The sequence below is a fragment of the Scatophagus argus genome, chromosome 1, assembly GCF_020382885.2.
Source record: "Scatophagus argus isolate fScaArg1 chromosome 1, fScaArg1.pri, whole genome shotgun sequence".
Classification (NCBI taxonomy): Eukaryota; Metazoa; Chordata; class Actinopteri; family Scatophagidae; genus Scatophagus; species Scatophagus argus.
Genome location: NC_058493.1, coordinates 2055720 through 2069693, shown reverse-complemented (window position 1 = coordinate 2069693; position 13974 = coordinate 2055720). Strand labels below are relative to the sequence as shown.

The window sequence follows — 13974 nt, the reverse complement described above, 5'->3', positions numbered from 1 at the left end:
AAATGTCTAGATCGCAGTATAACTTAACTGCTACAAAGACTCGAGTCTACACTCTCTAGGCTACACCTTTGTGCAATCATGCTCAGCATCCCAGGTATTAGTCTTATGCTGGTATATCCTATATTCAGGATGTAATACTTGCATGGAATCTAAGTCGCCTAATCTGATTATTCATGCATCAGCTAGCGGTGTTAATTAATAATATGACAGTGAGTCCCCATTAGTGTCCGATAGCGTCAACCTGTAGACTCTCAAAATCAGGTGTGTATTCCAATGCAGCCATTTCACTCATGAGATGTCATCTTTGAGAGGCACTGACCATTAAACCTGAACTGATGCTTCCTTTTATGGACAGTTTAGTTACTGGCCTGGTCAGTTTATCAAATCTGATATTCAGTATTTTTCCAATTATTGGTATTAGTGTCATTTTACTTTATTTATTTTAATTTTTAAGATAATTGTTCATTATAGTAGTAATATTTAATAGTATTGTGTTTTGTATTAATGATCTGAATCTGCAAAGCAACTACAAGTAAAAAGTGCGATATTTAAAATGTTGTGGAATGAAATATGGAAAGTAAAGTACTACACAAAATTGCCCCTCACTATAGTACTTACAGTATATTGTTGCTCTTACGACTGTCACATGTGATTACTTTCATTATATATTAATCTGTTGATTATTTTTCACAATTTTCATTAAGTCTATGAAATTTTTAAAAATTGCGAAAAATGATCTCAGTTCCCCAGAACTCAAATTGACGTCTTCACATATCTTCTTTTGTCCAACTATCAGACCAAAACTCCCATTTACTGTCATAAATGACAAAGAAATGCAGCAAATCATTACATTTAAGTAGCTGGAACCACCAAATTTGACATTTTGCATGTTGGCAACCAATTAATTAATAGACTAATCCTGACAGTTTTGTCATTGCTCATTCCATCACTGGTTATCCTGAAATTTGACTTTGACACAAGACTTTTATGTTTGCTGCACATGTATATCAATTAAGCATATTATGTAGCGTGCATAAATGAGACAGCTTGTGAGTGTGAGTTTTTTGGAAGTCATGTTTTTACATTTTTGTCAGAGGTAGAGTACCGTTTCTTCTTTAGCTCAGTCTTTGTGTGCTAACCGTGGATATCTGTCCCCTGGATATAAGGTACAGAGAACATTCACATACAGAGTGAGACAAAACAAGGTCATTTTTCACAGGCTGAATTTGATAAAAGAGACTAAATTACATATTGATTGCAGAAGGCAATTGTCGGAGAAACTGGCTGCAGAAAACCGAGATGTCTTGTAAAATATTACTTTTTGACTGAGCCTGTCACTGTGCTGGGCACTTACACTGGCTAGTCAGAGGCTTAAGTACAATGAGAAGGTTAGCATCCGGATTAATGGCATATTGTCGATCCTGTCTTTACACAAGTTACATTGCTGTTGTGCTAACTGCAACATTTCCTGTAGCAAACTGGTTTGTCCACAGAGAAGCAGGAACGTGAAAATACAAAATAATTAATATAAGAGTTTTTTTATATTACTTAACAGTAGATATTTCTTGCTGGGAAATAGCTTAAATGTGTTAAAGCTGTTGTGTAATATGTATTAAAGCTTTCAAAACAGTTTTTTAGTCATTCATTTGTAGCATAAATACCTCTAATGAAGAGAAGCTTGTAGTTTCAATACATAGAGTTGATTCTCCATTAATATGAAGGAGCAGCAAGTGTGGTTTAATAATGCAGAAACCGATCCCAGTTTGTTTAAAAAAGACAACAATCAATAATTACACACTGAATCTCAGACTGCAAGTGATGAGTGCTTTTCCACACAATAGTGGCACACATTAAAAGGAGTTGGTATGCCTGCAGAGGAGTTGAAGTTGTGCAGTCTGTTGCCTGCAGCTCTTTATCTAAGAATTCACTGTGGATGATCTACCTTGTTCCATTACTCCCCGGAAAATTTTAAACTGATCTTCTGTCAACGAAGGACCAAAGTGGCCATTGTTTTGTCAGTGTTTACCTCAGCAAATAATACATTGCATCTCCGGTGGCTCCTTCTTAATAAAAACCACCCCATGTTTTTATGTGCTTTTAATGTGAAGCAGCAGCAAAAGGTTGTTCCAACTGCGTTATTAGTAACTTAGTACAGCTTTGACCATGAACTTTATAATAAGGAATGGATGGAGCCGAATAATATTATCCACTGGCCTGTGCTTTTGCCTTGGGATTGACATTATGGCCATTGTCATCGGAATGTTTTACAAAATTAACATTGTGCTGTGTTAGAGAAGACTTCAAACTAGCAACTGAGATCATAAACTCATTAGGAAAGTGTTTGCTATGGTAATAAATCAAGTAAGCACTGCAGTCTTTTTTTCATAATTTTACACACAATCAGACTTGCTCTCTGCTGGCCATTAGAAAGACTGCATGTTTAAGGCATTTATACAATGGTTAATCTATGCCAACTTAATACTGTGTATGGCTCTGACACAGTGTAAAGAGACTGAATAACAAACACTAAGGCTGCTATGAATGATATAAAATTACATTGAATTACATGCTGTGTTGTTTCCTGTGAATCTGATGTGCATGTGAAGGCAATTTAAACCTTACAACAGGGTTTCTAAAGTGACATCCATATGTAGTATTGCTGGTTTAATGGTGCACCAAAGAAGAACTGCCACATGGATGGCAACTCCAGCTGCTCCTGTGTTAACTTCTGTTGGAGGTCATGGCCAAGCCAACCTGCCATTACTGTGCTTCTGGCACATGACACAGCCCCAGCCAGTGACTGTGGATCCAGCCTAGCTCCACAAAACAGCAGCTGTTGGCCTTCCATGAAGATAAGCAGTAGTGCCAGGTCTGCCCACACCATCTCCAACACCCATAGCATTAGCATTAATAAATAACTGCTGTAGGCTACAGCTATTCTTCTTTTTTTTTTTTTTTTTTTGGTCTGCTGTGCAACGTTACAACTTGATCAGTCTGCTCCATTTGCATTTACCCTTCCTCTTTCCAGACTGCAATTTTTTTTTACTGTTAAAATGATTTTAAAAAATGATACTGTTTACTGATAAAATGATAACTGCTGGCAGACAATAACGACCTCCAGATATTTACAGATCCCTTCTATTTTTCGCACCTGCCTTTTACCATGTAGGTACTACATTTGTTGTGTTTTTGAAATTTATTTAGGAAGAATTGCCATGGCCGTGTCCTTCTCAGGTTAGCTGTGTGTGTGTTTTCAGTTTTCCATTTTGGCTGGATGTGCTCAAAGTTTTCCTCACATTCTCTTTTCATTTGCCCTGTGGAATCTGTATTTTTAGAAGCCAAGTGTTTGGTTTTTGTTTGTTTTTTGTCTCACTCCAATATTTGATGTAATGTGGTTCCGATGTGCTTTGAATTATCTGACCATCCTAAAGAAACATGAAGAGGCTCACTGCTGGAGGATGAACATCATTACTTTCCTGTTGTTTGGCTTTTTAATGTAATGGTAACACTTAAGATCGCTGGAGTTCAAGAGGTCACAGACTTATTCCTTTTTCAGAAAGGTTTCTCATGAAAGGGGGTGAAGACCATTTTAAAGTCAAAAAATGGTTATAACATACATTTAGCATCATAAAATAAATGACGCCACATATAAAAAAAGGAGAATTGGAGACCTGCTGGTTTATGCTACCAGCTCTTTTCTGAAGGGAAATCTGCTGGATTGCAGAAGAGCTCTTACATCTTAAGTAGTGTTAAAGCTTTCACCATGTATAAGAATAATTGAATGGTGGTAGTAAAGTCAAATGTAGACAAATGTTGTAGAAATTGCTATGAAGCTGAGAAATGTTTATTTAAATCAGAAAATTTAAATAATTAACAAAGATGCATGAGGGTCAGTGTGTGTGGACGTAATGTTGCTAAAATTGAATAGGACTCTGACTTGGACATGAAGTTAGCTGGTGTGTTCAGACTGATTGAACTCTGAGCCAAATCCTCAGTACTGGTGCCCCATTATGAAATTCCTATTTTTGCCAGCAAAAGCCAGACACAACACAAATACCAAGATGCCTGGTGCAAAACACATAATTTTCGATGCTGCAAATAAGAGATGTCCAGATGCCAAGGGTCTAGACATCTCTCTCTCTCTGTGTCTCTCTCTGTTCCTCTGTCTCTCTCTCTCTCTCTCTCTCTGTCTGTCTCTAACTATAGACAAGCCAAAAATTTTAATGCTACTATTGTGTCACAACATTTGACAGTAATGTTTTGGTGCCTTTGGAAATAATGGTTGTTGTTCATTTTTCCTTTGTTCAGGCTGAAACCCATGATGGCATACCATCCAACCAAACAGGAGATGTGATCCATAAAAATGACAAGGACTACGGCTTTGTCTGTCTTAACAAGGACCAGACTCATGGCCTCTGTCGCAACTACAGAGTCCGCTTTCTTTGTGGAAAACTGGGTATGTTCATCATTTACTGTCAGTGTCTGTGTATGTGATTGTGAGTATGTATGTGTATGGGTATTTACCTGTACTCTGGCTACATTATGTTGCTGTTCAACAAGAATTAATAACCCTTACAATTATAGCATGGATGGATTTATAAATATAAGGACACAGTGTCAGCGTGCTGCTATTGTTGGAATGCATAGCACCCGTATCGTGGTGCAGGAAAGCATTGCCACACACCCAGCTCAGAGTTCACAGACACTGCTCCAACCAGTGTGTGTGTGTGTGTGTGTGTGTGTGTGTGTGGTTGATATGTCAAGACAAAAAAAATGTGTTTACACAGTCACATTGTGAGGACCTGCCTTACTTATGCGGACAAAATGCAAGTCTCCACAATGTAAATCATTAAATATTAGGGTGAAGACTTGCTTTAAGGTTAGGCTGAGGTTAGGGTTTGGTTAAGGTCAGTGTTTGCTATGGTTTTTATTGTTATGGTTAAGTAAGACTTTAAAAAAAGTTGGAACAAATTTGCATAAAATTGTGCTAAGAATTGTATTTGATCAAGGTGGTGCAGCCAGTCCAAAGGGAGCAATCCGGGGTTGTTGTAGCTTCAGTTCTGAGGAGCGCTCATGTCATCTGTCTTTTTATGCAGTCAGTGGTCGGCTTGGTCTTCCTGTGTTCTCTCCTCTTTTTTTCTGATCGCAGTGGAGATTGTTGAGAGTGACGATAACTTTAAGGAAGCCAAAGAAAGAAGCAGGGTTCTCCTTTTCAGTAACACACAACTACTGAAGCCATTATCTTCAATATCTTCAGTGCGATTGTCATTCTGTATGAATGAATGAGCATACAAACAGCAACAACAACATGTTATCCATACAACATGTTGTGTGGATAGAATTTCATTTATGTAAGAACACATGTAGTCCACACTTGTTCATCCATGTTCACAAAATCCATATAAGAATGTAAACACAGTTACAGTGAGGAATATAAAGAATGGTCTATGGTCTGATCATACAAAACTATGCCATAGGTAGCTATGGCTGGGCTATTGTTAACCCCTTGCATCAACTTTAAATCCAGCGTTTCATCCAGCCTGCACCACAGGTTTTTTGTCTGTGGGTCTGAGAAGGGCTAGACTAAGGGAAAACAAGCATGTCATGTCATCTGGCCTCCTGTTTGTTCTTTGTGGAGGCAGCAAAGGCTTTTGGGTTGGGGAGTGAGTATATTATGTCTGCTCTTGTAAGATAATGTCTTTGTGGCCTGGTAGCTAGAACTGTGTGGAGTGATACTGCATCATAGCCTGATTTTGTCTGGGAAAACTTATGGTGCACCAGGTCCTTACCATTGCAAGTACATTGGAGGATTCATAGTAGTTTTCCCATTCAGTCTACATGTTTTGTGGAGTTAGAGAAAGCTTGTGATCGTCCCCCGCACAGTGTCTTGCTAGGATGCTGGGGAAATATAGGGTGCTGGAACTTTTGCTATGAGCCACCTGGTGCTTGTATAAGCAGAGCAAGAGTTATTTCCATATTCTCAGCAGTGACACTATTCTTGAGTTTCATGGACGGAATCTCTGGGCACAGCTGGGAAGTGGCTGATGAAATGATATATAATGTTTATACTGTATATACATAACACAGTCTCACTGCCAACACGTCACATCCATCAGCTTTGCCAGTGACACTAAGCTTCTGACTGTGCCACTCTTCTTACCCGTGTTGTGTTGCTTTGAGTTAAAAGCAAAGCTTCTTTAACATTTGATCATACATGGGATTTGAATCCTGGTCTTCCATCAGAAGGCTTTGTGTTTGGCCCATCCAACCACCCCACCACTTCCTGACTTGAGCTTTTCACTCTGTTTATACATGTTATGTTTAAGCTTTGGCCACTGACCAGGCTGCTGTATCTGACGCGTTGGAAGTGAGAACAAGCTGGAGATTGGAGAAAATCACAATATGCCACAGCTCTAGATCTAAATGACTTCATATTATTTTTGTGTTTAAGTCAATGTACAATGTTGCCAAAATATACATCATATGATTCAGAAAAACAGTGATGAGTGGTCATGAATGGAGCTAACTTGAGATATTGTTATTCTCGTAAACAGTGTTCTCATTCTGCTGAGAGTAAAAAATCTCTTTCAAAATAAAGCAAGGTAACTCAGACCAAATCAAAAGGCTTAGAAAATATATAAAAATGTTTGACCATAGCCCTGCCACACAGAAGAGCCATGTTCTTATATTGCTATGTCGAAAATAAGCCTTGAACTTAAATTGTGCACACACATGCACATGGCGCTCCAAATGTAGACAAGTGTTGCTGTGTGTAATTGCAATGTGTGAATGTAGCAGTATGTGTATCAGCTTTGCTGCATCCTATAAGCTGTAACTCTCACTGTCTCCTCCTGTAGTTCGTCCACAGGCCTGCATTACCATCGACATGTTGTCCAACAGTAGCATCCTAGAGCTGGCTGACCAGCCAGAGGGCTGGGGTTCCGGCGATCGGGTGGTGGTGGCCAGTACAGACTACTCCATGCACCAGGCTGAAGAGTTCACCCTGTTGCCCTGCCCTGCCTGCACACCGAACCAGGTCAAGGTTCAAGGTGAGACAACCAGTGACCTAAATCATGTTACCATGTGGAGCTGGAATGAACTGTTTGGTGTTGCTCTGCAAGCATTTGTGTGTGTTATCAACACAGTCCTATCAAGTTAAGTTTCAGATTAGCCAGACTTTTATTGTTACTAAGTCAAGTCTGCAGTCCTCTTCAACATGTTTGAAAGCTGGTTACCCTCACTGGAGAAATCTGGTCATGAATACCATTAGTACTAGGGTTTGTTACAATGAAAGTCTTAAGAATTAAGAACAAAATTAAAGAATGCCAACAACTGGGCAGCTTCAGTGTAATTACTGCGTAAACAATTATGTTGATTAATTGATTAGTCAAAACGATCATCAACAATTGATTACTCTTTGAAATCACTTCAAATCACTAATTTTAGTAAAGTGAAAAACAAAACATTCACTGGTTCCATCTTTTCAAATTTGAGGATATGCTGCTCTTCTCCCATTCACAAATTGTAAACTGAATACATTTATGTCTTACACACTAAATACACGTATAAAGCATCAAATTTTCACAAAAGGTAGCTCTGTTTATAGTATAATTTGAGACCAACGACTTGAGTGTTTTTGAGAGAGGAGTCATAATGAAGGATGCCACAGTGCTCCATGGTAGTGTATTTGTGCTTTACATCACAGCATGACTGACCTAATAAAATCAGTAAAAATTTTGCCCTCCTGCTTGCTAGAGCCTGCTCAGTAAATGTGTTCTTGTGCAAGAGAAAAGGGAGAGAGTGTAAGTGAGTACACAGGCAATGCAATCCTCCACTCATCTCATCAATAGATAGGATTGGTTTTGAACCTAAAGTAGAAGAAAGATTCCTAAGCTTAAAATAAGTGTGTCAGAGAGAACTGTGGTGTGTCTTCCACTCAAATCAGTGGGTTGCCTCTGGCACAGCTCAGTGACTTCTGTAAGGAGAACTACTGTCTTCATTAGTGCCTCCTCATCAATGAATTTATCACTGTTTAGCAAGTGTACAGTCATGGAAAAAATTATTAGACCACCCTTGTTTTCTTCAATTTCTTGTTCATGTTAATGCCTGGTACAACTAAAGTTACATTTGTTTGGACAAATATAATGATAACAACAAAAATAATTCATAAGAATTCAATTTAAGAGCTGTTATCTAGCCATTTTCCATGGTTTTCTTGATAATAACCAAAATCACTTAAGTTCTTACATCAACAGCTACGGCATTTTACTGCCAAAAACAGTGCTTTTAGGCATTCCATGTTTTCTTTTCTGTCTGTTAGTCACATGATACACACAGGAGTATAACCATTGTTTTTGATGACTGTGTCTTGGCAGGCTCTCTACCATCTTCTGACATTGTTCTGCTGTCACAGCAGCCCATCCCTGTTGCAAAAATTCAAACAAATTTTCTTTGTTTTTGGGCTTGTGGTTCTCCATTTTGAGTTTGATGATGTACCACAGGTTTTCAGTTGGATTAAGATCTGGCGATTGAGCAGGCCAAGGCATGGTTCGAATGTTCTGGTTCTCCATCCAGGTTTTAACTGACTTTGCCATGTGGCAAGGGGCATTATCTTGTTGGAAAATCCAGTCATTCGAGGCAGGAGTTTAAAAAGAGTTTATCAGCTGATGGAAGAAGACTGTTTTCAAGAGTAGCCCTGTACGTGACCTGGTTCATTCGCCCTTCACACACACGCATTTGCCCTGTTCCACCCATACTGAAACAACCCCAGATCATCACCGATCCACCACCATGTTTTACTGCAGGAGCAAGAAAGTTGGGTTTGTAGGCTTCTCCAGGCTTTCTTCTAACCAGTAAGTTGGCTGGAGTGGGCATCAACTCAAAATTGTATTCATCACTAAAGAGAACCTTAGCCCAATCATCAACAGTCCAATCCTTGTGAACCCTAGCAAAGAGTAACCGGGCCTTCCTCTGACACTCGTTGATGAAGGGCTTCTTCTGTGTGACTTTAGACCAGCTTCAAGAAGTCGTTTTCGAACTGTCCTTGCTGAACAAGTCACATTCCTCGACAGTGCCCACTCATTTTTAAGGTCCCTGGAGGTCTGCAGACGATTCCTGACACAGGAACAGATGAGTGCACGGGGTAGAAAGACGTTTCCTGCCTCGACCAGCTAGCAAATTGGTACTACCATGCTTGCTTTTTCTTGGTATAATGAACAGCTATCTTGGAGATCTTCAGTTTTTTGGCTACCTGTCTCTCACTCATGCCAATTTCCAGCAGTGTCAAGATGGATGCCTTTGTGGCTTCACATAATTCTTTTATTTTAAGCATTATGTGAGAGCTGACAACTTCTGAGTTGTGCTATGGCTGTAATATAAGCAGGAAACCACTCTAGGCCTTTGCATGTGCAGTGCTGCTTATGACATGAAATGGACTCTTATATACCTTGGGAATACAATTAAGCTTAAGCATGTCAAATAGGACATAAAGCATTTTTTGTCGTGTTCATTGTATTCTTCAGGTAATGTACCTTTAGTGGTACCAGGCATTAAAATGAACAAGAAATTGAAGAAAACAAGGGTGATCTAATAATTTTTTCCATGACTGTATTTTCAAAGATAGTCGAAAAATGAACTGGGTGGCTTTAACACAAACTTGATGTATCTCAAATTCATTCAATTCAGTGATGGGCTCAGGTAGTCTAAAACATGGGAGCATTTGTGAGTAGCCTGCCCAGCTACAGTTGTTGACCAGCTGTTACACAGTATGCAACAGTTTGCTTGTACAAATCTGCATTCATAGTGAATTGAATTATTATTATTATTACTTCTGGAAAAACAGCAGCCAGATCAGTTGGGGAGAACAGAGTAAGGGTTAGGAGTAATTGAAAGGCACAGTAGCTGTCTGAAAGCACCTGAACATTTCCTGATTTATCATTTTAACCTCTGTCAATCTGAATTGCAAATTGCATTGAATTAAAGAGAGGAAAAGTATGTAATCCCATATTTTCATGGAAATCCAGTAGTGAAAAGGTTTTTTTGTTTTTTTTTCCACACTTCTCTAGATACCCATGTCACTGAGCCAGTTGGCTGTGTGTATTGCTTCCACCATTTAAGCCTCATCAAAGCTAACAGCTGAGTTTTGAACATCAACTGTGAAGAACATTTTAAGTTGCTCTTTGAGGATGTAACATAATAAATTCAGAAATCCCAGACAAGAACATTCACAAAGAGAAATCTTTCATTTGAAGGAATTTAATTTTAAATGGAAAAGGCAAGTTACATAAAGTCAACTTTACTGTTATAGCACTTCAAGCACTAACCATTTTGTTGCAAAGTATCCCACAAGGTTAAAAGCAAAAGGTGACAGAGCCAGGAAACAAGCTAAACTAATGAAAAAACACCAAGCACATAAAGCAAGCAGTACAAACACATCAGTCACACAGAAAGGTAAAATGAGTCTCAGTCCATTTGGCTAACTTTTAACACAGTTGGGCACCTTGTTTTCACAGTTTAGGTGCTGGAATAACAAATGCTTAATCACAATGCATTTGAAAATAGATATAGTATATGTCAGAAAACTCAGAAACATAGCTTTTTCTTTAAGTCCAAATTTCTGTTTACATATATTCTTAGATTAAATTTATAATCCTTAAGATTTTCTTACAACAGTACTAGATATCTATAGATATTTCTCAAATAATCATTCAGTGCTTTTGCATTCTGTACATCTCTGCATAGTACTTTAAATATGTTACTGACAGAGTCAGTCCTACCTGTGCAGCATTCAAGTTGTTGGCCTAAACACAAAAGATTCATGTAGTGAACTTAAAATGGACAAAGACAAAGCTGGTGTATGCACACATTTTACATTATGAAATCAACACTGGGTCATGAGTTCAGTATAGTTGACTGTCTGTTAAGTCTTGTTCGAATTGTTCGAGGCATCCAGAATTCCAAAAGTAAAAATCATGTTTGTTCACTGCATTGATAATGTTTGGTGATGGACAGTTGGTTATAAGATTGGCATTAACTAATTCTGGTTGAATTATTAATACAAAAGATGAATTACAAGAAATGTCTTAATTTTGTGATAAGAAAATGAAAGTACAAGCTTGTGTAAACAAGAAGTGAAGGAGGGCAGTCAAAGGAAGACCATCTGTAGAAGCGGTCGGTCAATCAACGCGCATTCACTCTTTCAGTCATGTCACAATATGATCCTTTATTTCTTCTTAATAATCAGCAAAATAAATCAGAACTCATAATCAACAGAAAACTCACTTCATTGCGAAATGCGTTTGAAAATTGTTGTTGTAATGAGTAACTTAATGCGTTAGTCTTACACTTCAAGTAATGTTATTTAGTTACAATTTCAAAGAAGCAATACATTATTTTTAAAATATTATCCATATAAATATAGTTTTTTTGTTTTTTTGGTTCCCATTAACTGCATGTTTACTGAAACTTGATGTTGGCTCAGCAGACTAGACGAGCCCATGTTTTATTGTTTTCATATGGGCTGGCATGGACTGTGCCTATGCTTCCTTCCCAGAAGAGTGGAAGCTGTTATAGCTGCAAAACTGTCTGTGTATTTAGTTAAGTTCCCATTGGTGTAATGGTCAGGTGGCCCAATTCATTTGTCTATATAGTAACTAGTTTGTTTTTTATTTAATTTTTTTTTAATGATTGTAACGTTGTAATGTAACAAATTACTTTTATGTGTTACCTAACTCTGCTCCCAGTTTAATCATAATCATTTTGAAGAGGGAAAAAAAAGGGTGAAATTACTATTTCACTATGACTGGTTCAATTTTGGCCCACCTTACTCACCGTAATTCTGTGTAATTTATGTGTGGATTTCTTCCTCAGTGAAGGTTTATTCCCTAGTGGTCCCACTTTAAAAGAGGGATCCATGCTCTCTCCATTTACCTTGGCCACTACAATATTGTTTCAGTTCAATTCAAACTATTTCTATCATACCAAAGTTGTAATTAACTATCATTTTTCTTTATCTACAACGTTGAGGATGCATTTCTGTATAAAACATCCAATAATTAGTTTTGGAACCAGTGACTCGTGCTCTGCGACCCTACTAAAACAACATTATGTCGTATTCCTGACAGAGTGGCTGTTCAAAATGTGTCAGCTGCTTGCAATGGTCTATGCACATATCATTTGGAATAGGCCTATTATTTCTCTCTCAAAGTTATTTAAATGTACTTCCTGTTCAGACGTGTTGCTAATTCTAAGGAAGGACTGCAGTTTTAAGGATTATAACTTTAATAGTTTTATGGCTATTTTTACTGGCAAAATGCTGGCATTTTTTCAAGATGAGAACATTTTAATTTGTTGGATCCCGAGTGAGTGAATGTGTTCCTCTTTTAGATATAGCCTCTAGTGCTTTGGAATGAAATCTCTGTTAAACTATGGCGTTTATATCTGCCTAAACAGATTAAAATCACACACACTGAGACCATCTTTATTCCAAGGAACCATTCCATGAGAGCTAAGACTGAGTCTGTGGAGGTGTGTGCATGTGTGTGTAAGTGTGCGCACATAAACACTCATTCTGATAGAAGCCAGGTTGAGACAGCCTAGAGCAGTGTGTGGGAGTCAGTGGAAGGTGTTTGGACTGACTCAGGGCCAAGGGAAAGTCTCAGCCTGCATCCTGAAGAACTGACTGGGCCCATTCACTGTGACACACACACACTTACACACACACGCATGCTAACATGAACACACAAACATACACTGATTTTCTTTCTTTCTTACTGCATCACACACATTCAGCAGGGTCCTGCAGGTCCGTCTTGTCAGTCCTGACTGTTCTCCTGTATGATTCAAATGGCCTTTGTCTTTGTCTCGTGGAAAAACCCTTGGTGCCCGCAGCAGCTAAAAGTCACCAGTAACATGACGTGACATCCTCTCATAGCTGTCGCATTCTAACGCTGATTTGCACACCAAAAAAAGTCAAGTTTGCGTGTCTTCTGCTGTGAACTTAGTCATGGAGTCCAGGATTTATTTTCAGATCTCTGCCTGAGCTGCTTGCGTTTCTGTCCTGCCCGGCAGCATCAGAAGATCAGTCCATTAAGATCACCTCCCGACACATACCCAGCCCTCCCACAACCCTCTCCTTTTCCTCAGCTCTTTGACATCACAGGGTGTTTGGCCATACACAGTGGAAATCCTATTTTTATGAGCCTGAGGCTGCTCCTCAGAGCTCCTGTCACTCTCCTCCTGACTGTAATCCATTTCATTAATTCCTGCCTTGGTGCCACTTTGCTGCACCATCTTTGAACATGCAGTGATAATCAAGTCTATTCCCCAGTCCCTGAGGTTATGCACAAACAGGGAGGGTGTGTTGTTTTGGTTCTTGGCAGCTGAGAGCTGGGAGGTGGCTGAGAGAGAGACGGAGACAAAGAGCCCGGGGCTATTTATCAGTTTGAGTCCAATAATTTGTGTCTTGGTTTTACATTTTAAATGTTTGACAGTTCTAAATGGCATAAATGATGATGAGTGTAGAAAATAAATGCTGTGGAGTGGATCAATGGCCTGGAGCACCAGTGAAGAGTTTAATGTTATTCTATTTCCATCCTGACATTTGCGTTGCCTCACAAAGCCAGTCCGCATCTCTCCAGGTCAGCTGAGATTTCAGTCGGGAAAACATCCACTAAAAGTAGGTGAGAACCTTTACTCACCACTTGTCCCACACCAGTTATCTCCCACATTACACCGTATTTTTCATTTTGGTTTGCCATTGCTTTAGAAACACTGCTTCACTTACTACCCTGGCTTTGTTTGTATTAGCATTATGTTACATTTTATATCAGAGCATAGGTGTAAATTAAAACAAACACACAGCTATATGTTGGTTTAAGTTACTTTTATTTTGTTGTGGGTTTCAGTATTGTTCAGTTGTTTGTTTCATTGTTCATATTTAAGATTGTTCTTTTGTACAGACCCACCATTATTGTT

General features: G+C 38.7%; 1 protein-coding gene across 4 annotated transcripts in view; it reads left to right on the top strand.

Annotated features, from left to right (window-relative positions):
• Positions 1-13974, top strand: part of LOC124058912 (cell migration inducing hyaluronidase 1) — a 157745-nt gene that overhangs the window by 96442 nt on the left and 47329 nt on the right. For all 4 annotated transcript variants that reach the window (XM_046388653.1, XM_046388576.1, XM_046388742.1 and 1 more), the window contains 2 exons: positions 4309-4456; positions 6858-7049. In XM_046388653.1, coding sequence (XP_046244609.1) covers positions 4309-4456; positions 6858-7049 — 340 coding nt within the window. The remainder of the gene's footprint in view (positions 1-4308; positions 4457-6857; positions 7050-13974) is intronic.